The sequence below is a fragment of the Lithobates pipiens genome, unplaced genomic scaffold (assembly GCF_037356315.1).
Source record: "Lithobates pipiens isolate NorthernLeopardFrog02 unplaced genomic scaffold, aLitPip1_a1.2 Scaffold_19, whole genome shotgun sequence".
NCBI lineage: Eukaryota > Metazoa > Chordata > Amphibia > Anura > Ranidae > Lithobates > Lithobates pipiens.
In genome coordinates this window covers 116,680,422-116,708,289 of record NW_027507764.1, presented here as the reverse complement: position 1 = coordinate 116,708,289, position 27,868 = coordinate 116,680,422, and the positions used below count along the sequence as shown (strand labels likewise).

The 27,868-nt window shown below is 43.5% G+C and overlaps 1 protein-coding gene across 1 annotated transcript; it reads left to right on the top strand.

Annotated features, from left to right (window-relative positions):
• LOC143996233 (NACHT, LRR and PYD domains-containing protein 12-like) lies at positions 1 to 27,387 on the top strand. The gene is made up of 11 exons (XM_077491180.1): positions 1 to 140; positions 674 to 734; positions 4,436 to 4,720; positions 8,830 to 8,868; positions 9,047 to 10,787; positions 14,476 to 14,634; positions 15,103 to 15,273; positions 15,424 to 15,594; positions 16,303 to 16,482; positions 24,569 to 24,646; positions 27,229 to 27,387. Exons 2-10 carry the CDS (start codon positions 710 to 712, stop codon positions 24,642 to 24,644), a joined length of 2,847 nt encoding a protein of 948 aa, XP_077347306.1. The 5' UTR covers positions 1 to 140; positions 674 to 709; the 3' UTR covers positions 24,645 to 24,646; positions 27,229 to 27,387.
• The last annotated feature ends 481 nt before the right edge of the window (positions 27,388 to 27,868 follow it).

The following is a 27,868-nucleotide window of genomic DNA, read 5'->3' as shown; positions in this document are numbered from 1 at the left end:
ACACTTATGGAGCTTGATACAAGCAATGAAAGGTGGAAAGGCACCCAGTAGCATTCACTTCTCAGGAGTGGCGCATTCGTACCAGCTGAGAACACTACGGACAGCAGCACTACTAGTGTGGCTTTCGAAAAGTGGAAACCGTAAGTGGTGGCTATGTGGGAGGGGGGTGAGTCAAAGGAAAGGAAATGTATTTATTTGTTCTGCAACTTGCTTTTTAAAGACACAGAACCCACTATAGGAAAATTAAAAGTTTTGTAAAGGTGAACTAACCCTTTAAAGCTTTTTTATTTTCGGGAAATAGGGGAGGGTTAAAACTTTTATTTTTTGCCATTTCTGTTACATTGGGGAGATTTTGCTTTACATTCAGTTCCTTTAGACATAACAGGAAATAAGAGGAAATCTTTGCAAAGACTAACTGTGTCAAAATGACTTCCTGACCTTGACAGGGTGATCTTATAAATGCTTAAATGAAGGTGCTGTTATAGCTCTATAGGTATGGGTTGTACTGTAAATTCAAGTCCTTCAGATCCACAAACCCCTAAAAAGGCAGCTACAGTATACTGTACATTAGGTATTAGGGCAAACAAAAAATGTACTCAGATGCCAGTAACTGAATTGCAGCAATGGGTGTTGTCTTTGATACCAACCTGTTTGATTTGTGTGTTCTTTGTAGATAATATAAACTCCAGTCATCTTCTGGCCTGGTGTCATGGCGGTCTCATTCACCACACACGGTATGACAATTAATAGCAACAATCTTCTCTAATGTTAATTTCCATTATCTTTATAGTAATGTGATTGTAAAATGACTAATATATTCCATTTAGCTTGTCATTGTCTGTAAGTAGTTGATTGCATCATCCCCTTCAAGGGTGCATAATCTTCTACAGATTTCAACATCACATTTTCCCTTTGAATTAAAATTTGTTTACGGTAGCTTCCTGGTTTCACTAAGAGACAGACTTGATCAGTTTAAAATAGTGCATAGAGCCTACTTCACACCATATAAACTTCATAAAATGAAACCCGAACAATCCGCAGAATGCTGGAGATGTAACACCTCCCCGGGAGACTTTACACATATTTTCTGGGCCTGCCCTAAGATTCAGCGGTATTGGACTGAGGTGCCAGATATGATTAATCTGGTCACCTTGGTCACAATGCCGATGAAGATGGAGGTGTGTCTCCTGGGCCTGATAGAAACAATAGTGCCGACTGTTGCGAAAAGAACATTGATTGGGTTACTGCTCTTTTATGCCCGAAAAAACATTGCTATGCATTGGAAAAAACCCACGGTGCTTTTTTTGGTTCAATGGACACGTCTCATAAACGAGAGCCTTCCACTGTACAAAGATACATATATAAATAGAGGATGTTCCCTGAAATATGATAAAATTTGGCGTACATGGCTAGCTGAACCCACTTAAGGCCGAGAGAAGAGGATACCGAATAAGTTGTACAGATCAACATTGTACTAATGTATGCTAGAATAAGTAAACAGAGAAAAGTGTGCCTGAACAAGCAATAGCTGGTTCCGAAACTATGAGGAGACATTAGTATTACTAGTCATATAGCAGCACAGTGAGGTAATTTTGAAACATAGACATGTAGTCAAGACCCACCCATATCAAACCAAAAAGATATGTCCTGGAGTGCCAACCCTAATTATATAGTAGAAAAGGAGAAAGTGTAAAGTGGGCTTTAAACGGTCAACTCCAGACATATGTGTGAAGGCACAAATATATATAAAAATATGAAATTTTAATTATAAACCACAACAGGTATACATAGAAAGATATATATCATACATATACATAAAAAGGGGAAATCTAATCCCCAGAAAAGCAAGACAATGATACACATACAGTATATATTGCATGAAAGCAAATGATGGCAAATGTTTTGCGATTGTAATCTATATAATCATCAAGGCTTGGTTACTGTATCGTTTAGTCAACATCTAAAACAAAAAATACAAAGTGCATACTTATATACATTACAATCCATACAACGAAAAAAAAATGGGGAGGGGGAAAGAGAGAGGGGAGGAACAAAAAAAAAAAAGAGCATAGATATCTACCTAATGGCCATCTGAGGTGTCCGGACTAAGGGGAGATCAAAACGCACAATATATGCCATGCTCAGAGTCTGCCCATCATGGACAATGCTCCCAAGTAGTAAGGATATTGGGGTCATCTCTGAAAGGATAAATCCAGAGAGCCACAAGATAATAACAATACTAGTACATATATGTAAATTGTAGGTATCCAGTTATAGGAAAATATGCTGACCTTGACAGACAATAATTGTTCGATACTGCCTTACCAAAAATTATGAGATATAAGGCCACATAGTATTCACGAGGATCCAACAGCCTCCAAGCAGAGGTGAATCCTATAACATGAACAGGGCACACATAAACAAAAAACACAGATAAGGTTCAACGGCCAGACCAAATCCTATGTAACAGAGAGTCAGGCTTACCTGCTAATAGCAGCAAAGACAGGTGGTCTGGTTTGTTGTATTATATCTCATCATTTTTTGGTAACGCAGTATCGGGCAACTATTGTCTGTCAAGGTTGGCATATTTTACTATTACTGGATACCTGCAATTTACATATATGTACTAGTATTGTTATTATCTTATGGCTTTCTGGATTTATTATTTCGGCGATAACCCCAATAGCTTTATTACTTGGAGGCATTATCCAGGAAGTGCGGACTCTGAGCATGGCATGTATTGTGCGTTTGGTCTCCCCTTAGTCCGGACGCCTCAGATGGCCATTAGGTAGATATTTATGCTCTTTTGTTTGTTTGTTTTGTTCCTCCCCTCTCTCTTTCCCCCTTTTCCCTCCTTCCTTTTTTTGTGGTTGTATAGATTGTATGTATACATTTATGCACTTTGTATGCTTTGTTTTAGATGCTGACTAAACTATACAGTAACCAAGCCTTGATGAAGCGGCTATAGATTACAACCGCAAAACAGGCCATCATTTGCTTTCATGCAATATATACTTCATGTGTATCACTGTCTTGTATTTCTGAGCATTAGATTTCACCTTTTATATGTATATGTGTGATATATATCTTTCTTTGTATACCTATTGTGGTTTATAATAAAATTATAATAAAATTTCATATTTTTATATATATTTGTGTCTTCTCACATATGTCTGGAGTTGACCGTTTAACGCCCACTTTACACTTTCTCCTTTTCCACTTCTTTTTAATGGTTTACATAGCTATACCTTCAAAAGGAGCCATCATGAAGTGATTTTGCAGGACTTAATTTTTTGACTAACGTTCCACTGTAAGAATTTTTCACTGCTTTGCCTTGAAAAGCTCTTGGGTTTGTTTCTTAGTATGTTTTGGGTCACTGTTTCTCTATAATGTAAAGCATGTTCCAATACCTTTAATATTCATCCTGGTGGTTTTGTCAGCAGTCAAATAAAAACTAGTGATCCATTTCCACTGCCATCCATACATGCCCACGCCATAACACTGCCCCCACACTGTTTCATAGATGATGTGGTTGCTACCACAAACTGCTCCTTCCTTTCTCTTCTTCACCCATCATTCTGGTAAATATTGATCATTGTTTGATCCTTGGTTCCAAAATATACCTTTTTAAATATTTTCTGGCAAAGTCTAATCTGGCCTTCCTATTCTGGAAGTTTAACAGTGGTTTTTACCCTCTAGTAAACATTCTGTATTTACTGTCATGAGCTCCTCTCCTGACTGTAGACTTTGGCAAATGGCAATCATACAGTTACCTCCTGAAGAGTGTTCTTGACTTAGATGTTGTGAAGTGGTTTTGCTTCATCATAGAAATAATTCTACTATATTTCAACATAGTTTTCAATGTTTTAGCCTTTGGGTGTTTCTGAGCCCACCAGTAGGTGCCTTTTTAAACAATGTACCACATTTTTGCCTTAATTTTGTTTTATCTCACCAATTTTTTGTTTATCTATTTTCTCAACCTAATGATTGAAATTCCACACTTGAAATAAATTGCAGGCCAAGTGGATGAAGTGACTATAGATAAAAAAAATTGCTGTAATCGCAAAACAATTCACCCATTTTTGATGTAATGTATACCCTCAAACTGACACTCTGCACTCATCTCACATTCATTATACAGCTTCAACAACATTTTTTTTTTTGTAAAAAAAGCTAAAATAACAATAGGTTAGCAAACTTCAAATATTTATGGAGATAATTGTTATTAATTTAGAATAAAAATAAATTTAAAGTAAAAATAGTTAAGAAATATTGTTATATTATGGTATTATGGTACCATGCTTACAGTCTAGTTTTATCTAGCTCTGCAACCCTTTCAGCTGTTTGCTGAAGTATTAACTATCAGTATAGAGATGTACTAGTGAATTTCAGGATTGCATGTTGGGCTGCTAATGGTGGGGTATCTTTTCGACAGAATGGATGAATCCGCAAACCCCCGGGGATCTTATCGTATATTCTCTGGAGGATCTAAAAGGATATGATTTCAAGAAAGTTAAGAACAAATTGTCTGAGTTATCTTATGGAGATAAACTGCCCATTCCCAGAGGAAGTCTAGAAAATGTGGACTGTATCACCACAAAGGACCTTCTCATAGACACATATGGAAAAGAGGAAGCTCTGGATGTTATGTGTAAAGTCTTTGAACTGGTCGGTCTGCTGGGTCCTGCAAATGAACTCCAGAAAAGGAGAACACAACTTGGTATCATACTGTCTATACAGATATTTTATTGCTAATTACCATTGTAAGGAAGAAGTAGGCATCTGGTCAAAGACTGATAAAATGACCTCTATATCCAAATCATCAATTCTTGTGTAGCTGCTCCAGATGAGTTCACCTTCAAGTAATCCGCACACACACTTATCACTCATGTGCCTGCTGTGCACTGTAGAGTAAATAGATGTGGACTTTCGCACTCCGAAGATCCGATTTATTAACAGTAAAGCCTAAGGCCGCATACACACGAGCGGACTGTATGGCCTACTTAGTCCGTCATACAATCCGACGGACAGTCCGTCATACTTTCGAATTAACGGACTTGACCACACACGGATGCACAAACAGTCCGTCAAAAGCTTGCGCGATGACGTGTACAGCACGTACGACGGGACTAGAAATAGGAAGTCCAATGCACAGCAATGCACCCTTCCGCCGTGTAAATCCTTTCTGAGAATGCGCCATTCTTAGTCCGTCGAACTAGCCTACTGACGAGCGGATTGTCCGCTGAAACCAAAGTATGACGGACAGAATTACGGAAAATCCAAAATACTTAGTACGCCGGACTGCACGCTGAAAAAGTCCGCTGAAGCCCACACACGAGCGGATTGTCCGCTGAAATGTGTTTCGACGGACTAAGTACGCCATACAGTCCGCCCGTGTGTACGCGGCATAATACATACAGACCAAATGTCAGGTGTTCAATAGAAACCGTCCAATATACAGCCCGTGTGTATGGCAGCTGTTAGACTGGCTTGTCGAAGGGTCATGACTGAAAAAGGCCTGCTGAGCGGCTCCTGATCAGCACTCCCAGCCAGTGGCTGAGAGTGCTGACTGGAGTGTTCTCGTGGGGGGGGGGCTGCCCCCCTGTCAGAACATAGCGCAGCAGGGGAGATCGCTATACTAACATTGGATTGTTAGTACAGTGACTCTGACCTGACCTGTGCTGGGTTGAACTAAAAAAAACTAGTAGTGTGTACATGACTTAAAATACCAGATGACAGATGGAGCAGGGAACGAACAGGTAGTTGCGTTTCACACTACTGTCAGTGCTTAGTCATTACCCTAAGCTATATCTAAGTCACTCTTCAAACTACCTTCACACTGGGGCATTGGAGGTTAAGGCCGCGTACACACGGGCGGACTGTTCGCCCAACCTTGTCCGCTGAACAGTGTTTGGGCGGACAGTCCGCTCGTGTGTGGGCTTTCAGCGGACAGTTTCAGCGGACAGTTGGACGGACAAAGTCTTTCGGAAATTCCGAAAAACTGTCCGCTGAAACTGTGTTTGAGCGAACAGTCCGCCCGTGTGTGGGCCTGTCCGCTGTACTTTCGAAATGAGCGGACTGTTCCCGCTCGGAAAGTCCGCCCATTTCGAGCGCGTGTACAGGTAGGCGGGGCCCGCGAAGGAGACGTCGCGGGCTCCGCCGCCTGGAATGGGCTTAAAGGGGAACCCCAACGCCGAAAAAAAATCGGCGTGGGGGTTCCCCCCAAGTCCACACCAGACCCTTGTCCGAGCACGCTACCCGGCCGGCCAGGAAAGGGGGGCGAGCGAGCGCGCCCCCCCTCCTGAGCCGTACCAGGCCGCGTGCCCTCAACATGGGGGGTGCCTTGGGGAAGGGGGGGCCGCGCGGCCCCCCCACCCCAAAGCACCTTGTCCCCATGTTGATGAGGACAAGGGCCTCTTCCCGACAACCCTGGCCGTTGGTTGTCGGGGTCTGCGGGCGGGGGGCTTATCGGAATCCGGGAGCCCCCTTTAAGAAGGGGGCCCCCGGATACCGGCCCCCCACCCTATGTGAATGAGTATGGGGTACAATGTACCCCTACCCATTCACCTGTGAAATAAAGTACAAATAAAAACACAACACAGGGGGAAAAAATATTTTATTGCACAGCCGGGGGTCTTCCGTCTTCGGGGGTCTTCTCGCCGGACTCCTCCGCTATGTGTGTGTAGCTCTTTTGCCAGCGGAGGAGTCCGGCTTTCTTCCTCCCCGCCGCCGGCCTCTTCTCCCGACTTCAGGGGTCTTGTCCCCCTCTTCGGTTCTTCTGCCGGGCCACCGCGCCTGGTCCGGTGGCCCGGTCTTCTGTCGCCGTCTTCCGTTCTTCTGTCGCCGCCTTCGGTTCTTCTGCCGGGCCACCGCGCCTTCTTGTAGCTCTTTTACAGGCGGTGGCCCGGTCTTCTGTCGCCGTCGCCGCCTTCCGTTCGTGTTCTTCTTCTTGTTCTTCTTGTTCTTCTCCTGGAGATGTTGACTCGACGAGCTCTCCGGCCGGAATGCCGGGGACGCGCTGTGCGGTCACTTATATAGTGACAATGGGGCGGGGTCACATGGTATATGTCACATGGGTTGGTCACATGGGTTGATGTCACATGGGGACTATGACATCGTAAGGGGGCGGGGTCACCATGTGACATCAACCCATGTGACATATACCATGTGACCCCGCCCCATTGTCACTATATAAGTGACCGCACAGCGCGTCCCCGGCATTCCGGCCGGAGAGCTCGTCGAGTCAACATCTCCAGGAGAAGAACAAGAAGAACAAGAAGAAGAACACGAACGGAAGGCGGCGACGGCGACAGAAGACCGGGCCACCGCCTGTAAAAGAGCTACAAGAAGGCGCGGTGGCCCGGCAGAAGAACCGAAGGCGGCGACAGAAGAACGGAAGACGGCGACAGAAGACCGGGCCACCGGACCAGGCGCGGTGGCCCGGCAGAAGAACCGAAGAGGGGGACAAGACCCCCGAAGTCGGGAGAAGAGGCCGGCGGCGGGGAGGAAGAAAGCCGGACTCCTCCGCTGGCAAAAGAGCTACACACACATAGCGGAGGAGTCCGGCGAGAAGACCCCCGAAGACGGAAGACCCCCGGCTGTGCAATAAAATATTTTTTCCCCCTGTGTTGTGTTTTTATTTGTACTTTATTTCACAGGTGAATGGGTAGGGGTACATTGTACCCCATACTCATTCACATAGGGTGGGGGGCCGGTATCCGGGGGCCCCCTTCTTAAAGGGGGCTCCCGGATTCCGATAAGCCCCCCGCCCGCAGACCCCGACAACCAACGGCCAGGGTTGTCGGGAAGAGGCCCTTGTCCTCATCAACATGGGGACAAGGTGCTTTGGGGTGGGGGGGCCGCGCGGCCCCCCCTTCCCCAAGGCACCCCCCATGTTGAGGGCACGCGGCCTGGTACGGCTCAGGAGGGGGGGCGCGCTCGCTCGCCCCCCTTTCCTGGCCGGCCGGGTAGCGTGCTCGGACAAGGGTCTGGTGTGGACTTTGGGGGAACCCCCACGCCGATTTTTTTCGGCGTTGGGGTTCCCCTTTAAGCCCATTCCAGGCGGCGGAGCCCGCGACGTCTCCTTCGCGGGCCCCGCCTACCTGTACACGCGCTCGAAATGGGCGGACTTGCCTCCGCCTTACGTGGGCGAGTCCGTTCATTTCAAAAGTTGAGCGAACTGTTTACCCAACCTTGTTCGTCAAACAGTCCGCTCGTGTGTGGGCAAGTCCGCTCATGCAAATTTTGAGCGGACTGTTTGATGAAACTGTTTGCCGAACAAGGTTGGGCGAACAGTCCGCCCGTGTGTACGCGGCCTTAGAGCCGCTATTTTTGCAGAGGGTTTCGGCCACTAGCGGGGTGCTTTTAACCCCCGCTAGCGACCAAAAAAGGGTTAAAACCGCCCGCAAAGTGTCACTACAGTAGCACGTTGCTGGCGGTTCGGCGGTGCTGCCCATTGATTTCAAAGGGCAGGGGCGCTTTATGAGCGGTGTATACACCATTCCTACAGCACTTAAAAGATGCAGCTTGCAGGATGCTTTTTAACGTCCTGCCAGTGCACCGCTCCAGTGTGAAAGCCCTCGGGCTTTTGCATTGGAGTGAGAGGAGAGGCACTTTCATGGAGCTTTGCAGGCGCTATTTTTAGCACTATAGCGCCTGTAAAGCACCTCAGTGTGAAAGTAGCCTTATAGATTTATCAGGAATATGTTTATACCTTTTACAATTTCGCTAGAACGTAATTGTTGAATAAGATCTGATCTGAACATGAAGCCATTTTCTTATACATAATCCAATTCCTTCACACTTATTTTATAAAAATTGTTTTTGCAGTGAACCCAAAGAAGACAGTACTCAACAACAAATTATTTGGTTAGTAGATCTTCTGTTCTAGAAGTAAATTGCATTTTCTTCTACTAAGCATATATCTGGAAAATGTGTGTTTATAGCCCACATGCCTGTGTTTATAAATGTAATATTCAAGCAAAGCCTTTTAAATGTCATTTCATGTCCATCTGAGTAATAAAAGATTTTTCTTACTCTAATGCAGAATGGAAGAAAGAATACATGATGTATATGAAGGAGAATTTCCAGCGGGTTAAAGATTATAACTCATGTTTAGGGGAGGCTGTTTATCTACAGAAAAGATACACCAACGTACTACTAGTAATTAAAACCCAGGATATGGAAGAAAAGATGCATCAAATATTAAATTCAGGCAGAAGACATTTACGGATCATGGAGAAACTATCTTCTGATGAATATTTCCCAACTACAATCCAGGCTCTGTTTAAGCCAGATGAGGAGAATTTCATCCCAAAGATTGTGGTATTACAGGGACCAGCTGGAATTAGAAAAACAATGACCTCCAAAAAGATAATGCTAGACTGGGCCTCTGGTAATCTCTACCCAGAGTTTGAGTTTGTGTTTTATCTGAGCTGCAGAGAAATCAGAAAAATCATTGGAAAGATAAGCCTTGTGGGACTCTTATCCAGAACCTGCAAACTGCAGTGTTCAGAATATCTGGTGTCTCTTCTGAAAGATCCTGGAAATCATAGAAAACTTCTCTTTATAATTGATGGCTTTGATGAATTGAGATGGACCCTAGAGGAGGAATCAGAGGTTTATGGTGACCTTTTTGAGGAACTCCACATAGAAATACTTGTGCAAAAATTGCTCAGGAATCATTTACTCAAACAATCTTCTTTTATTATCACCACAAGGTCACTGGCCCTGGCCAAACTTAGCACATTCATTGAGGATTATCGCTGTGTGGAAGTCCTTGGATTTACAGAGAAAGACTGTGAAGAATATATGTATAATTTCTTTAAAAACAAAAATGATGCAGAAAAGGCTCTCAGTATAATAAAAGACAATGAAATTCTGTATACCATGTGTTTTATCCCTATCACATGCTGGATTGTGTGTACTGTGATGAAACCCCAAATTAAAAAAGATTTTGACTTAATGCAATATAAAACAGTTACCTCTGTTTATCTCCTCTACCTAAAGGGTTTAATAAAATACCATGGTAGGAACCAGCCAGTACACACCTGCCTGAAGAAACTGTGTGCCCTGGCCAGGGAGGGAGTTCTGAACCAACAAATTTTGTTTGAGGAAGAGGACCTGGAAAGACATGAACTTTCTCTAACTGAGATTGAGTCTGTATTTCTGAACGAGAATGTTTTTCACTTGGACATAGACACTCAGTCCTTCTACAGTTTCATCCACCTAAGTGTACAGGAGTTCTTTGCTGCTCTTTATTATGCACTGGACGATGGTTCCAGAAACGAGGAAAGCACCTCTGAAGTAGAAGATGACATTTCCCTGCCAGAGATCTGTAAAGGGGATACACTTTCAAAATTGTGTTCACAACACCCACATTTAACATTAGTTGTGCAATTTCTGTTTGGATTCTTTAATGAAAAAGAGATAAAAACATTCTCTAAGAGCACAGGCATCAACATTGCAATCCCGGCCAGATCTGCAATGGAAGAATGGCTTATAAATCCGATACATAAGCCATCAATTGACTCAACTTATGCCATTTTATGTCTATATGAGACTCAGGATGAGATTTTCATTAAGAGAGTCATGTCCCAGCTTTCACATTTAGAGGTGAAACCAATCTGGATGTGTCAGACCTGGTGGGGCAGGAATTGTTCTAAACAGCTGTCCTACTGCTTGAAGGCTTGTGAAAGTTTTCAGACTCTCCTTTTCATATGGCTCACGGTGGATGCAAAGGACCTCGAAATGTTATCTCCATTATTACACAGGTGTCAGTTTCTTTGGTGGGTGACTGTGATCATTATAATTTGAATGAATTAAGCTTATGAATGTCGTGCTATCAGTAACTAGACCAACATATTTTGCCCATTTATGTACAATAAAGTCCAAGAAAGATTAATCCGAGAAGTGCTTTTGGGCACCAGTCACTTTAGTAGAATTAAAAGAATTAAAAGAGAAAAGGGTTTATTGCATATGATAATATGTGTAAGGAGGATGAGGTGCAAATCAGGATATTCCCAATTACAATGGTTCTCAAACATCAGGCTAGGCCTCAATATCTTTTAGATCTTTCCTAACCACCTCAATACAGGGCACTTTCACCCCCATCCTGGCCAGGCCATTTTTCAGTGCTGTCATATTTTGAATATGACAGCGCTGACAGTGCGTGGTTCATGCCACACTGTAACCATGTGAAAGTTTTATAATTTTTTTGACACAGCTTTCTTTTGGTGATATATTTAATTACTGCTGGGTTTTTTATTTTTTACAAACAAAAAAAAAAGACAGATAAAAAAAAAAGTTTTTATTTTCTGTCAGTAAATTTTGTAAATAAGTAATTTTTCACCTTCACTGGTGTGCGCTGATGAAGCTGCACTGATGGGCACTGATTAGGTGGCACTGATGAGACACTAAAATGCCACACTTATGGGCACTGATGGGCAGCACTGATAGGTGGCACTGATGAGCACTGATAGGCGGCAGTGATGGGCAATGATAGGCAGCACTGGTGGGCATGGATAGGTGGCACTGATGGGCAGCACAAATATGCATTGATGGGCAGCACTGATAGGTGACACTAATGGGAACTGAAAGCCAGCACTGACTGGCATCACTAATGGGACTGATTGCTGGCACTGGTGGGCACTGGTTGCTGGCACTGGTGGGCACTGATTGCTGGCACTGCTGATACTTTTTTGTAATCAGGGCACTGATGATCAGTGCCCTGATTACCTGTCTTGCTGTCACCTGCAAGGGGATGCCGCTGATCGGCTCTCCTCGCCACACACTCTGTCAGTGTGAGGCGATGAGAGCTAATTACAGGCACTTCCATGTTTACATGTGACCAGCTGTGGGTGGACACAGCCAATCACATGGTTAAAGTTATTTACAGAGATCGGGATCGCACCATGTCCTAGCAAAACGGCACGGCCACGACGGTGGGAGCGGCTGTTCTGGTGCACTGTCATATGATGTCCACCCAGAACGAGAGCTGTACCGTCCCTCCATCATTTGAAGGTGGGTGGGCTACAAGTGGTTAAAGTGATACTAAACATACTATGTTTAATTGCAATTATCCCTACTATTTATCTATAAAGATCATGCTATTGAATTTAGTTTAATGTAAAAAAGCCTCTGAGTACCTTGTTTAATAATTGCTGTTCAGTAGTCACACATTGTTTCCCTGGTCTTTCCTGTTCTCAGGGAAAGATCTGAGGGAGCAGTTTCTAGTACCCTGCTGATGTATGCTTTATGGCAGCAAATAAGGTCTGGACTATGAATCTGTTTCTGCACAGCAGTGTTTGGGCTGTAATATTATTATTATTACTATAATTATACAGGGTTTATATAGCACCAATGGTTTACGCAGCCCTTTTTTAACTTGAGGGTAGACAATACAATTACAATACACTTTATTAGATACAAAATAGACAGTGCTTCTGAATCCTCTTTTTCTCCCTTCTGGAGAAGGTAGCAAGTCTCACCCATTTACTCTTGCATGTATCCAAATATCTAACTAGGATTTAGAGCGTTTTACATTGTATGCTATTGCTGATTGGGCTGTGCCAGTCACATGACATAAAAAAGGCTTTCAGAATGGACAATCAGAATGAATAAATGATAGCAAACAAGTGTTTTAAAGCTTATTACAAATTTATATTTCAAAGCAAATGTTTATTTAATTTTTGTTTTTAAATAACATGTTGTAGGCACAGTTTACGTTGACTGACAATCACTTTCACTTTGTTCATGCTGTAAAGATATTTGGGGGAGGTTCTGCCAATCACAGGCTGTGGCACACCCCTCCAGCCTGTCTCTATGGTCTTTGGGACAAACAGGGAGGTGAAGCCTCCATCAATCATCATATTATACCCCATCCCCATAAAGTTTAGTGATGAGGACATGGAGGAGGAGGAGACAAGGGGGCTGTCATTTACCCTTGTGTGTATATACCCACATGTGTGATGCTTTAGCAGTGGGCTGCACAGAAAAGAAACAGGAGAAAATGAACAGTTTAGAAGGGAGCTGAAACTAAAGCATGCTCAGTAGATGTGACAATGTCTGGTCAACACAATCACAGGCTGCAGTGGGGACACACACAAGGAGAGAGGGACTGTAGTTATTACTTTTCAAAATCATAGAATGTACAGGCTGGTGAGTTTGGGCACCCTGTTGACTTAGGTTAAAGTGGTATCTTGATCTTCACTTCCAGGGAAGAACAGCATGGAAAGGTTCCTATGTACAACTTCCCATTGATACCTTTCCACATCTCCCTATGTTAAGGACAGTTGCTTTCCTACTGCTTATACCCTCTTCTTCTAGCAGCCAACACCTTCAGGAGATCCTCCCAGGAGGAGTGATTCCTGCATTCTTCCATAGCCTAGGAGGGTTTTGCTGTGATGTGTGACTTTAGACCTTTCATTTCAACAACAATCTTCCTACAAGATTATATGAGCATTTAACATTTTTTTTCTTATTATTTACCTGTAAACCCCTACTTGTGTAGATATCCAAAGGCCCTGAGACTGCTGGATGCTGCTGTCTTAGATGTGATGTTAGCAGCCCCAGCAGTTTCCAAGCTGTCACCTAAGTGAAACTTTATAATAATTTCCCCCCTTGTCTGCTACATGAAGGTTATTTAGGTATGTGTATTTAGGGAAAGTACCGAGCAGTGCTGAGCGGTGATAAAGTTATACAGCGACATTTCATTCTTGGACTCAGGCAGCACAATGTCTTTTTGGACCCAATTTTTGGACAATTGGACCCAGGCAGCACAACATGATTGCTGCTCCTCTCTGCCAATCCCTTCACTGGCTCTCCCTATCCTACCATGTAAAATTCAAAATGCTAACCATAACATACGAGGCCATTCACAACATCGCCCCCATCTACATCGCCAACCTCATCTGCAGATATCGCCCAAATCGCCCCCTCCGCTCCTCCCAGGACCTCCTGCTCTCTAGCTCCCTTGTTACCTCCTCACATACTCGCCTTCAAGACTTCTCCAGAGCCTCTCCCATCCTCTGGAACTCCCTCCCCCAGTATATCTGATCAGCCCCTACCTTGTCCACCTTTAGGAGATCCCTGAAAACTCACTTATTCAGGGAAGCCTATCCCACACCCACCTAACTGTCCCCGAGCCACCCCCATCAAATAATTCTCTGCAGCTATTACTTTTTGTACCACTCCCTCCCTTTCGAATGTAAGCTCTACGAGCAGGGCCCTCCTGTACCTTTTTGTATTGTACTGTAATTGTGTTGCCCCCCCTATACATTGTAAAGTGCTCTATAAATCATGTATAATAATGATCATAATAATAATGTCTTGGGCCAGCCCTGACAGGGGGATTGCTCATTTTCTGTGCTTTTATCTGCAATTTTTATGTTGCGTGTGGCTAAAATGTTATCATTTTGTTTCATGTTAAGTATTCTCATGATTGTTTAATCAACTGTTTAATAATTTTTATTTTAGTTTCGAGTATTGTCGTTTGTCCCAAAGAATTTGTTTCGGCAAAATGCAAAGCAAAGACTATCCAGAAGTAGAAAAGGTCACCTTTTCAGAGGAAGATGAGAAATATTCTGCAGATCTTGAATGGTTGACTAATCCACGGAGTAAAATACAAAAATTAACGTAAGAGAATTTGCCATTTTTTTTAGCTGCACAGACCTATTTATGGTTCTGTGATGTTACTTGGCACTCTGTGTTTCTTCATTTAAGCTGTCCTTCATCCTCATCGCTGCCTGCTTCCTTTTCTTTTTTAAATGTCTAATGGATCTTGGTTAGTTAGCTTGGTTGGCTTGTATCCTTTGTCTGACCAAAGATAATACAAAGTGGTCAGACATGTAGACACCATCCAACCATTCTTAGGCAACTGCACAAATGCCACTAAAAGCAGTGACATCGGGTGACCTTTCGTGTTAATGACAAAGGCTTTAGGGTTGTCTAATCCATATTTTCCCCTGACAAACCTTCAGCCTACCATTTTTGATGGTGTCCTGTAGATAAAAGGTCATTGCCCAGGCCAACCAAATGTGCCTGGATCATCTAAAGTCTTTAGACACCTGCAAACCTCACAATGCCGTTTTCTTCTTTCTATAGGTTTTACAAATGTTCTCTCACCACATCATCCTGCACTCACATCTGCTCCTTTTTGAGAATAAATAACCATCTTACCAGTCTGAATCTGGGATACAATAGACTACAGGACTCTGGAGTAAAACTTCTGTGTGAAGGACTCAGACATCCAGGCTGTACCCTACAGGAATTAAGGTAAAAATTATACAATATGTCAGACTCAGACATAAGGCCTGATCAACCTTAAAATTATATTATGATTTGTATGATGATGAACGTGAAAAAAAAGAATGTTTTTGTAATAAGCCTTTAGCATAGTTTGATGTGTCTTTGTTTTCCCTGCAGCCTTCGTGGTTGTCATTTGACTCCCTTGTGCTGTGATGACCTCCGTTGTGTTCTTTTCACAAACCGATCTCTCACCAAACTGGATTTATCCTCTAACAATCTGGAAAACACTGGAGTGAAACTTCTATGTGATGGACTCAGGAATCCAGGCTGTATCCTGCAGGAGTTTATGTGAGAATTTTCCTCTAATAAAAACAATTTACAATTTGATTAGCAATACGAGATGGACTGTGTGTAAAGATGTAGAGTAGACATGGAAGCCAGTTGGTCAGTGCTTTGTGACTACATTGTCCAAATAACCTTTGACATTACAATAAAAACTTCTCAATGTCTATAATGATAAAATGTATATTATTGAACTATTGAGTAGCGAAAGAGCTGTTGTATTTCGTGCCTTTCCCCCTCTCACGGCACCCACAGTTGGGCAACAGGAATTTTCCACATTCTCCAATTGAAGACAGTCTAGGAGTTTTAGTTTAGGTTGTTTATTTAAGGAATGTTTAAAGTGTAAGTAAACCCCCCTATCGTTTTCAGCCAAGGAAGCTGCCATCTTTGCCTCTGTTTAATATAAAACTACCATGATACTGCACATGTGATCAGTCATGACACCAGCCATTGGATGGTTTAACAGTTTGATTGAGAGCACAACCAATGGTAGTGTTACATTTCCGGCATGCCCCGGAAATGAAACTGTTTTATGGATGGGTTTACTTCCGCTTTAACTTGGTTGGGGATGGAGGTACCATGCTAATGACCACTTTAATATTTATAAATGTGTGCATTGTTTACATGTCCTTTTGTAAAGTTGACACCTTTTGTGTGAAACTCAGTAAACACATTGAGCTGGGAAACTTCACAGTGTCCATTTTCTGTTTCCAGGTTTGACGATTGTAAAGCAACATTATTATGCTGTGATGACCTCTGCTCTGTTATCTCTACAAATAAAACTCTGACTAGACTAGAGACAAGACTGGATATGGATGTGGGCATCTCAGACTCAGAAGCAAATTGTTGGTGTGGGGCCCTCCGACAGCTCGGTTGTACTGTCCAGCAGGGAATGTAAGATCTGCTATGTGAGGGGTTAAACATTTTGATGCAAATTACAGAATTTAGGACCTGATCTCACAAGCAAAGCAAGCATTCTGAGGTGGCAAATCACTTAAAAAGGAATACTTATTTTTGTTAACATTTGTAATTTCACCAGTGAAATGTTGGCATTTATATTGAAAACATGACTAATCATGCCAAAAAACTGTCTTTTATTCAAGGATAGTGATCACATGAAGCCATTTATTATCACATAGTTTTTTGGCTCCTTTAAAAATCATACTGATAAAACAAATCACCCAAATGGCCTTGATGAAAAGTTTACATACTCTGGAATGTTTGGTCGTGGTACAGACACTGATGGTGGCACACACAGGATTAAATGGCTATTAAAGGTTAATTTCTCAATGTGGCTTTTTAAATCACAATTAGTGTCTGTGTGTAAATAGTCAATGAGTTTGTTAGCGCTCACATGGATGCACTAAGCAGGCTAGATACTAAGCCATGGGGAGCAGAAAAGAACAGTCAAACGACCTGCGTAACAAGGTAATTAAACTTTACAAAGATGGAAAAGGATATAAAAAGATATCCAAAGCCTTGAATGTGCCAGTCAGTACTGTTTAATCCCTTATTAAGAAGTGGAAAATTCTGGGCTCTTTTGATACCAAGCCAAGGTCAGGTAGACCAAGAAAGATTGCAGCCACAACTGGTGGAAGAATTGCCAGGATACAAAGAAAACCCATAGGTAACCTCAGGAGAAATACAGGCTGCTCTGGAAAAAGATGTTGTGGTTGTTTTTAAGAAGCACAAAACGATGATACATAAAAACAAAAAAGAGCTGCATGGTCAAGTTGCCAGAAAGAATCTTTTACTGCACAAGTTCCACAAAAAAAGTCTAGTTACAATATGTCCAACAACACCTTGACATGCCTCATTGGGCTTTTTTGTGGCATTGGCGCAGTAAAGGCTTCCTTTTGGCAGCTCAACAATGCAGCTCTTTTTTCTTTGAGTATTGTTGAATTATGCTTCTTAAAAAACAACCACAGCATCTTTTTGGAGAGCAGTCTGTATTTTTCCTGAGGTTACCTGTGGGTTTTTCTTTGTATCCTGGGCAATTCTTCCACCAGTTGTGGCTGCAATCGTTCTTGGTCTACCTGACCTTGGCTTGGTATCAAAAGAGCCCTGAATTTTACACTTTTTAATTAGGGATTAAACAGTACTGACTGGCATATTCAAGGCTTTGGGTATCTTTTTATATCCTTTTCTATCTTTATAAAGTTCCATTACTTTGGTACGCAGGTCCTTTGACTGTTCTCTTCTGTCTCCTCATGGCTTAGGCCTCATGTGCACTGCTGCTAGTAAACGAATGTTCAGAGGCAGTTGGATGCTTTTTTCAACTGCCCCTGAACTCATCCAATGTTATCTTATGTGTACTGTAATGTTCGGGGGACCAGGTAGATCGCAGGACACAGGCTTTGCACACAACAAAGGGTTTATTAAACTTAAATCACTTTACAGCAGCCAAAAACAAAAGGAAAAAGGTTTATAGTCTCACCGACTTGCAAAGTCCAGAACAGCAGTCTTATCAGAAACAGAGCTTGATCTTGATGGCAGGTAGCTTCCCCTGCCAGGAGCCTTCCAAACAGGACACTGCTGTCCACTTCAGCTGCTGCAACCCAAACAAACACCATCCACCATGTGTTCTCCACTCCTCCACACCCACCTACCACTTCCTGTCTTGTTTTTTAAAGGCACTCCCTTAACAGGTGGGTTAATCAATTTTATTCATTTAAAAAGACCACAACCCAAACAGAGGGGAAATATAGCGTCCTTCCAGGACCCAGCCACGGCGTCCTGTACATATCCCCCCCTGTGCCCCAACGCCAAGGAGGTGGAGGCAACAGTGGAGCTCAAACAATGGACTCGGGAGAGGGCATCTGCATTTTGATGCAGTCTCCCGGGCCTATGCTCCACTACAAATTTAAATTCCTGGAGTGCCAGGAACCACCGGGTAACCCTGGCATTAGTCCCTTTTCCCTGTCTCAGCCATGTTAAAGGGGCATGGTCAGAAATCAACCTAAACTTCCTTCCCAAAAAGGTAATATCTGAGGGATTCCAGAGCCCACTTAATGGCCAGACACTCTCGTTCAATTATGGCATAGTTTTTCTCCGCTGGTGTTAACTTCCTGCTGAGGAAGACTATCGGGTGTTCCTTGCCATGAATAACCTGTGACAACACCGCTCCCAATCCTACATCGGAAGCATCAGTCTGGACAATAAATTCTTTTGAAAAATTGGGTGCTACAAGGACAGGGTGTTGGCACAGCGCCGACTTGAGCTCCAAAAAAGCCTTCTCAGCGTCTGCATTCCACTCCACCATGACCGATTTCCGACCCTTAGTCAGATCGGTCAACGGAGCCGCCAACGTGGCAAAGTTGGGTACAAACCTCCTGTAGTATCCCACCATGCCCAGGAATGCACGTACCTGCTTTTTTGTGAGGGGGCGGGGCCAATTCTGTATAGCCTCTATCTTGTTGACCTGAGGTTTCACTACCCCTCTACCCACGATATAACCCAGGTATTTCACCTCCTCCATTCCCAAAGCACATTTTTCAGGGTTTATTGTAAACCCCTCCTTCCAAAGAGAGTCCAGCACTGCCTGCACTTTGGGCAAATGTGATTCCCAGTCTTTGCTAAAAATGACTATATCGTCCAAGTATACTGAGGCATACTTCCGGTGAGGTCGTAAAATCCTATCCATTGCTCTCTGGAACGTGGCTGGAGCAGTTTGCAATCCAAAAGGCATCCTTTTGTACTGAAAACTCCCCTCTGGGGTAGAAAAAGCTGTTTTCTCTCTAGCGGCCTTAGTCAACGGTATTTGCCAATACCCCTTGGTAAGGTCTAACGTAGTGATATACCTGGCTGGACCTAGTCTCTCGATAAGCTCATCTACCCGGGGCATGGGGTAGGCATAAAACCGGGAAACTTCATTAAGTTTCCGGAAATCATTGCAAAATCGCAGAGTCCCGTTGGGCTTCGGTACCAACACAATCGGGCTCGACCACTCACTCTGCGATTCCTCAATAATCCCTAGGTCTAACATCTTTTTTACTTCCTCTGAAACGGCCTTCCTTTGAGCCTCTGGGATGCGGTAGGGCCGGACAAAAACTTTGACTCCTGGTTCTGTGACAATATCATGCTCTATGACACTAGTGAGCCCTGGCAAGTCTGAAAATTTTTCTTTATTTCTCTGCAAGAACTCCTTTGCCTGCTGACTTTGGGTTTTAGACAGGGTATTTGCTACTTGGACACTCTCCACCCCAACCCGAGGCTCAAGTTTTGTACTAGCCAGGGAGGTCACTGGTTCCCTGTCTGTCCAGGGCTTTAGCAAGTTTACATGATATATCTGGAAGGGTTTCCTCTTGCCTGGCTGGTGGACTCTATAATTTACCTCTCCCACTTTTTCTACAACCTCGAAAGGGCCTTGCCATCTGGCCAAGAACTTACTTTCCACAGTGGGAATCAACACTGCTACTCGATCCCCCACTTGGAAGTTCCTAATTTTGGCTGCCCTATTATAGACCCATCGTTGAGCCCCCTGGGCTTTTTGTAAGTGTTCCTTAACTAGCGGCATCACCGTTCGGATCCTCTCCTGCATTTGAGAGACATATTCAAGAACACTTTTATGCTGAATTGGTTCACTTTCCCATTCTTCTTTAACAAAGTCCAGTAATCCACGAGGTCTCCGCCCATATACCAATTCAAAGGGCGAAAACCCAGTGGAGGCCTGGGGCACTTCCCGGATAGCAAATAGGAGAGCTGGTAACAGGCAGTCCCAGTCTTTCCCATCCCTTTGTACCACTCTCTTGAGCATAGACTTAAGGGTCTTATTAAAACGTTCTACCAATCCATCTGTTTGGGGATGGTAGACCGATGTGCGCAGCTGTTTAATCCGGAACAGTTTGCATACATCAGCCATAACCTTCGACATAAACGGGGTGCCCTGGTCTGTGAGAATTTCCTTGGGAAAACCTGTCCGTGTAAACAACTGGAATAACTCCCGTGCAATAGCCTTAGAGGAGGTATTCCGTAGGGGTAGCGCCTCAGGATATCGAGTGGCATAGTCGAGGATCACCAGTATGTAAGAATGACCTCGAGCCGACTTTACCAAGGGACCCACTATATCCATGGCTATCCTCTCGAATGGGACCTCAATTATGGGCAGAGGGACCAACGGGCTCCGGAAATGGGTCGCTGGAGCGGTCAACTGACAGGTGGGACAAGAGGTACAGTATCTCCTTACCTCTGCTTTCAAGCCTGGCCAGTAAAACCGGTCTGCGATCCGTGCCTCCGTCTTTTCAACCCCCAGGTGTCCCCCTAACACATCATCATGGGCCAGGTCCAGGACCTTGCGTCTATACTGTTGGGGTACCAATAATTGTTCTACCACATTTTCTCTCACTTTAGTAACCCGATAAAGCAATTCATTACATATTGAAAAATGTGGCCACCGCTCATTAGCACCTGGCTCTTGGGGCTCCCCATTTATTACTACAACCTGTTCCCGTGCCCTGGCCAAAGTGGGGTCCTGCATCTGGGCAGTACCAAATGCCCCCTGGGGAACACCCAAATCTGGCAAGTCAGGGGTAGAGGCCATTTCCTCATCCTCTTCCCCCAGCATTACCTGGAGCGGGGAAGGTTCCCCCCCCCCCAGTGTTCAGGTAGGTCTGAGACCCCCACATATTGACATCCTTAACAGTATCAGCACTATTTTCATCATTATTAACCAAAGTCTTGGCGTTTTTATCATCTGGGTCCATATTACGAACATGTGGCATCTCAGGGTTATTACCCTCAACAACAGGAACAGAGGGACTAGTTTCTTCCCAGTCTCTGGACCTTTCAGATAGTTCTCCTTGTCTCCAAAGTTTTGCAAATAACGGACAGTCACGTCCTATGATAACGTCATGTACCAAGTTTTTTACCACCCCCACCTCTTGAGTACTAGTGCCACATGCTGTGGAGATGGACACCGAGATGAGAGGGTACTCTCTAGTGTCCCCATGAATGCACACAACCCGCAAAATTTTGCTTACCGGACCAATCTTCCCAATTACTCTAGGGTGAACCAGGGTTACCATGCTTCCAGAGTCCAGCAAAGCCTGTGCAGGGTGGTGGTTCACTTGGACTTCACACTCAAACTTCCCCTCTCCAAGGTCAAGATGTGTTGTACACGCTTTATGGGCATAAAAAGACTCCCTCCGAAGAACCCCGCATTCCATGGGTTCTTCCTGCAATGGGCAGTGGGCCCGGGTATGGCCCCAGGCATGACATCGCCAACATTGTACATCCCCTCCTCTCCGATCAGGAACAGGTCGCTGAGGGGGTAACGGGTGTGACTCTTGGCCTTCCGGGGTGTTGGTTCCAGGGCTCCTGGGGACATCCTTTCGAAGGGCGGCAGTTGGTCGGAAGGGCCGTGGCAGACTGGGCCCTTGACGCTTGGTGGGGCCAAGCAGATCCTCCACCACCGTATATCGTTCCACCATCTCAACAAGGCAGTTCGCGGTTTTGGGGTCTCCATGGCTGACCCACCGTTGAAGGTCATCTGGCAGTGACCTTAAGTATCGGTCCAGCACGACCCGCTCCACAATTTGGGGGCCAGACAACACTTCGGGCTGCAGCCATTTTTTTACTAGTTGCACCAGGTCATGCATTTGAGATCGCGGTGGCCGGTTTGAACGATACTTCCATTGGTGCACTCGTTGAGCCCGAATGGCCGTAGTCACCCCCAACCGAGCCAGTATTTCTGCCTTTAGTTTTTGATAATTTTTAGCATCTTCTGGTGGTAGGTCAAAATAGGCTTTTTGAGAATCTCCGGTGAGGAAAGGAGCAATTAAGCCGGCCCACTGGTCCTGGGGCCACCCTTCTCTCTCTGCCGTCCTCTCAAATGTTGCCAGAAACGCCTCTACGTCATCACTCAGGGACAACTTCTGCAAAAAATGGCTTGCCCTTATGGTCACCTGGTTGCCAGGGGCAACGGCCACTTGTTCACAGCCCTGAGAAAGCTGCTGCACTGCTTCTTTTAAGGCCGCCATCTGAGCCTGCATAACCTCTTGTTGGGTCGCTAGCTGGGCTGCTAACTGGGCCACCAACTCGTTGTGGTGCGTTTTTTGTACCTCTAGCTGGGTTGCTAAGCGCTGATTAGCTTCCTCATGGCGAGTCTGCGCTTGTATATTAGCTAAGGACAGCTGTTTAATTAGCTCCTCCATTGTTTCAGCTTTCAACAGCTGTGCAGCTTTAACCCAGGACATAAAATCCCATGCAAAAAAAAAAAATAGCAAGAAAAAACGCCTGTTACTTTGTCCTGCCCGCATTCGAGCACCACTTGTAATGTTCGGGGGACCAGGTAGATCGCAGGACACAGGCTTTGCACACAACAAAGGGTTTATTAAACTTAAATCGCTTTACAGCAGCCAAAAACAAAAGGAAAAAGGTTTATAGTCTCACCGACTTGCAAAGTCCAGAACAGCAGTCTTTATCAGAAACAGAGCTTGATCTTGATGGCAGGTAGCTTCCCCTGCCAGGAGCCTTCCAAACAGGACACTGCTGTCCACTTCAGCTGCTGCAACCCAAACAAACACCATCCACCATGTGTTCTCCACTCCTCCACACCCACCTACCACTTCCTGTCTTGTTTTTTAAAGGCACTCCCTTAACAGGTGGGTTAATCAATTTTATTCATTTAAAAAGACCACAACCCAAACAGAGGGGAAATATAGCGTCCTTCCAGGACCCAGCCACGGCGTCCTGTACAGTACATATACACAGATTTAATGTCGTTTTTAGGCAGTTGCATTTATAGGCTTTTCTTTGAAGGCAAAAAAAATTGTTTAGACGCCAAAGTTTTCGACGTTTGAGACGCTAGACACAGCTAAACGTGGTAACTCACGTTTAGCCTAGCCACGTTTCGTTTCCAGGCGTTTTTCATTTTTGGCTATTTAGAAAAAAAAAATTATACATACATATATATATATATATATATATATATATATATATATATATATTCAAACGCTTCTAAACACAAACATGTCTAAACACAGCATGTAAATGCAGCAAAACTGACGTTTTAAACGTGGATTACTATCTGTAAGTAAAATCATTTAGGAGAGGTTGTAAATTGAGAGGTTGTACATTAAGCCTAAGACCCCTTTCACACCACACCGCCCATAGCATGGGCGGTAAAACGCTGATATTTTTGCGGTGTATTTTGGCCCGAGAAAGGGTTAAAACCGCCGGCAATAAGCCGCAATAGCTGCGTTTTGCTGGTGGTATTACAGCGCTGCCCCATTGATTTCAATGGGGAGCAGCGGTGGAGGAGTGGTAAACACACTGCTCCTTCACCACTCCAAAGAAGCTGCTGGAAGGACTTTTCCCTGACGTCCTGCCAGGGCACCGCTGTAGTGTGAAAGCCCTCGGGGCTTTCACACTACAGACAATGGTGCAGCTTTTTTAGGGCAGATTGCAGGCGCTATTTCTAACGCTATAGCGCCTGCAAAACGCCCTGGTGTGAAGGGGTCTTAGTGTCTAGCCTGCTTAGGGCATCCAATTGAGAGCTAACAAACTCATAGATTTTTTATACACAGACACTAACTGTGATTTAAAAAGCCACAAATGTGAGAAATTAACTGTTAATTGCAATTTTAACCTGTGTGTGCCACCTTCTGTGTCTGTACCACGCCAAACATTCCAGGTTATGTAAACTTTCTATCAGGGCCATTTGAGTGATTTCTGTTATCATTATGATTTAAAAAGAATCCAAAAAACTATGTGATAAAAAATGGCTTCATGTGATCACTATCCCTAAATAAAAGACCTTTTTTATGCATGATCAGTCTTATTTTCAATATTAATGCCCAAATTTCAAAATTTCTGCCAGGGTATGCAAACTTTTGACCTCAACTGTATATAAAGAAAACCTTTAATTTTAAAGAACAAAGAAAAGTTATCACCTATTATCCAGGTCCTAAACATTTCTGAACCTCTTTCCATCACAGAAGCCCAGATTTAACATGTTACATTATTTTTATTTTTTTTAAAGATTCTTTGACATCTGGATTGAGATCAAATACAGATCGCCGAACCAAACTGAGTTTGTGGCTCTACCTACAGTTTAAAGGTAATCCTGTGTATGCTGCCTGTTCTTAATACAAAGTAAATGTCCATATTTAAAGTGAACCAGTACTTCCCATTCTAGGTGAAGGTACAGACTTTCTTTACAGGAGGGACTATGAGCAATCGTTATTACCTTCACATTTCTCTCCTGCAAACCCAAAGCCAAGAAAAACTCAGCAGGAGGGAACATGTCACATTTGCCCTGCCCTTCCAAAATGCAGTTCTTGGTAATCAAGTGGGCAGTCACCAGGTTTGAGCCCCTTCTCGTCATAGCATTTGAAAGGGGACGGGGGTTCATTTACAGGTTAAAACCTACTTATGAACCTCTCAGGCAGTCTGGTAGAAGAGGAAAGCAGAAAGGGTATGTAGAGGATGCTTATGGTCCCCACTGTAATGCTAATCTGTTACTTTACCTAGAATGGGAAAAAGCCAGATTCGTGTTTAAGTAGAAATATGTTTGGTATTTTCCCTCTCAGCCTCATCCCGCGATGAGATTTCCCAGCTTGCAGGACCACAATAAAAATGCCAACAGCCTGAAAATTATCAGTACTGGGACAGATTAACTCTGCAATTAACAATTTAAACAAATGGTAGACACCACATGGTTTACTGGAAACGGGCGCTGTTCACAATATCTGCTGCTGCAATTGTGACCCCAACAGGAAAATAAAATGACAATACTTATCAAAGGTCAGCTGGTGTTTGATTCCATGCAATGCAGAGTCCAGTTCCTTTGCAGAAGAAGGCCATTCTGATGTATCGGAGACACTGGCTCTCAGAAATGTGATTCTCTCAGTATCCTTAGCAGTTCTCGATGTCAAATGAAAGCTCCAGAGTGGCAAATGCAGCCATTTTGTTTTGGTTCCTGGAGAGGGCATTTGCAGACATAACAAAACCAACCAAAGCATGTACGGAGTGTGCTGAAGTAGTGTCTTTTTTAAATATTGAATAGAGTAAGGGATGATTATAAGCCTTCATTTTTTTTTTTTGCCATCTCTGTCCCATAGGGGAGATTTCCATTCACTTCCTGGCCAAAACAAGAAGTGAGAGGAATGCCCTCCAAAGTTAGTGAATCCCAGGGGGTCACCATTGTCAACACAAATAGTGGCCCTATTGGAGTATTTACCCTCTACTAATGTCCCAGTGTGAACCCAAAATGTAGGATTTTCTTTTACTTTCATTTGCGATGATAACGGTAAACAGCACAAATAGAGATGGTGAATCTTCCTAACGGGGACACAGATGGCAAACAAAAACCCAACAAGTGTTATAATTCCTCTCTACTCAATCCAAAAAAAAAAAATATATTCTCTTTAGTTACACTTTAATGCTAACTTTTCTAAATGCATCCATATTTCCATTTGACAAGGTTTTACAATGCATACATGGTTGTGTCAAGGCGATGTGTACTTTTTAGTGTTAAAACACGGTGAAGAAGCAACATATTGCCTAACAGCCATCAGGTAAATGCCGTCTAAAATGAGATACCCCAAATCACCTTTCAAAGAACAATGCAAATGTAAATGAGCTCAAACTGATCTGCATATGTCAATTCGTCTTAAGCTGACTGTTTTCTTTTGTGCAATGTACAGTGCCTTCAAAAAGTATTCATACCCCTTGAAATAGTATAGCCGCGCTACCCTATTGATTTCAATGGGCAGGGGCGGTGAAGGAGCAGTGTATACACCGCTCCAAAGATGCTGCTTGCAGGAGTTTTTTTAGCCCTCAGGCTTTCACACTGGAGACACAGCAGCTGCTGTTTCAGGGCACTTTGCAGGTGCTATTTTTTGTGTGAAAGGGGCCTTAGGGGTATCAGAGAGGGGTTTATTAGGGGACTGAATACAAATGCATGCCACACTTTTCAGATATTTATTTGTAAAAAAAATAGAACAGTTTATCGTTTTCCTTCCACTTCACAATTATGTGTCACTTTGTGTTGGTCTATAGCAGGGGTCTCCAAACTGCGGCCTGGGGGCCAGATGCGGCCCTTCGCCTGCCATTATCTGACCCTTGGGGCACTATTCATCCCACTGACATAAGACACTATTCTGCCTTCTGACACCAAAAATGGGACATAATTCATGCCACTGGCACCAATGGGGCACTAGTTCTCCCCCTATTATCAAAGATGGGGCACTGTTCACTTCAACTAATGCCTGGAAAGTTTTCTATTCCGACTGACCATAGTCCGGTCCGACCTAAAGTCTGAAGGACAGTAAACTGGCCCTTTGTTTAGAAAGTTTGGAGACCCCTGGTCTATAACATAAAATCCCAATAAAATACATTTACGTTTTTGGTTGTAGCATGACAAAATGTGGAATATTTCAAGGGGTATGAATACTTTTGCAAGACACTGTATTACCTCTCTTGAATGCATAGCACAGACATAAAATTTGGTTGACTCAAGGTATATATATACAATTTTTTTTTCAGTTTATGAGGCTCATACTGTACATCCAATGATAACTAGATTTTAGACTCTTTTAGACTGCCAGACAGGAACTTTTAGATGTATTTTAAATGAGGAACTAAAATTCATCTATTAATTACACTGATTTATTTTTTCTTTTCAATTTCTTTTTGCAGATTTTAGCAGAGCAGCGTGAATTCATCTTATTAATAACTACTGAGAGTTATTGCAGAATTCTTTGTATGATAACTTTTTCATTTTTCCAGCTAATTTATTTTTTATTGTGTTTAGTATATATTTTTTTTATCAGTAATTAAAAATCATTTTGCACTGTGTATGAGTTTTTGTTTTCTAATGCATTAGTGCCAGCTCTGCACATATATTTTTGTACTCTATTCATCAATTTTTTTCTGTTATCATCATTAACTTTGAAATGGAAATTTAGAACCTACTGTATGTATAGACATGGCTAGAGGCACTAAAGGTTTATGATATGTATAATTGTTTTAAGCTCATTAATGATTCATTTGCATTCATTTAACATGAAACACATGCAATTAAAAGCTACAGCCAGGGCCAGGCCCACCCATAGGTGCCGCAAGGCAGCTATCTCATAGACGCAGCTATGATTCAGGGGTTAGTTTATTTGGTGCAACATCCCCACAGTAGCTAAGGTGCTTCCCACTTTCTGGCCAGCGCAAAGTGTGGAAATGACATCTGGCTGCAGAGTTTGAGATTAAATGGCTTGAAGTGCTGCTGTATCCTCCATGCCTGAGCTGACCCAAGTGCCCCTTGAGTTTCTATGTCTGAAGGGGC

What these genes read in the sequence shown, in the direction of transcription:
- LOC143996233 (XM_077491180.1), top strand. Translation starts at nt 710, where the DNA reads ATGGCGGTCTCATTCACCACACACG. An exon ending in GGTCTCATTCACCACACACG is followed by an intron (nt 735 to 4,435) that starts GTATGACAATTA and finishes TCTTTTCGACAG; the next exon opens with AATGGATGAATCCGCAAACC. An exon ending in GAAAAGGAGAACACAACTTG is followed by an intron (nt 4,721 to 8,829) that starts GTATCATACTGT and finishes TTGTTTTTGCAG; the next exon opens with TGAACCCAAAGAAGACAGTA.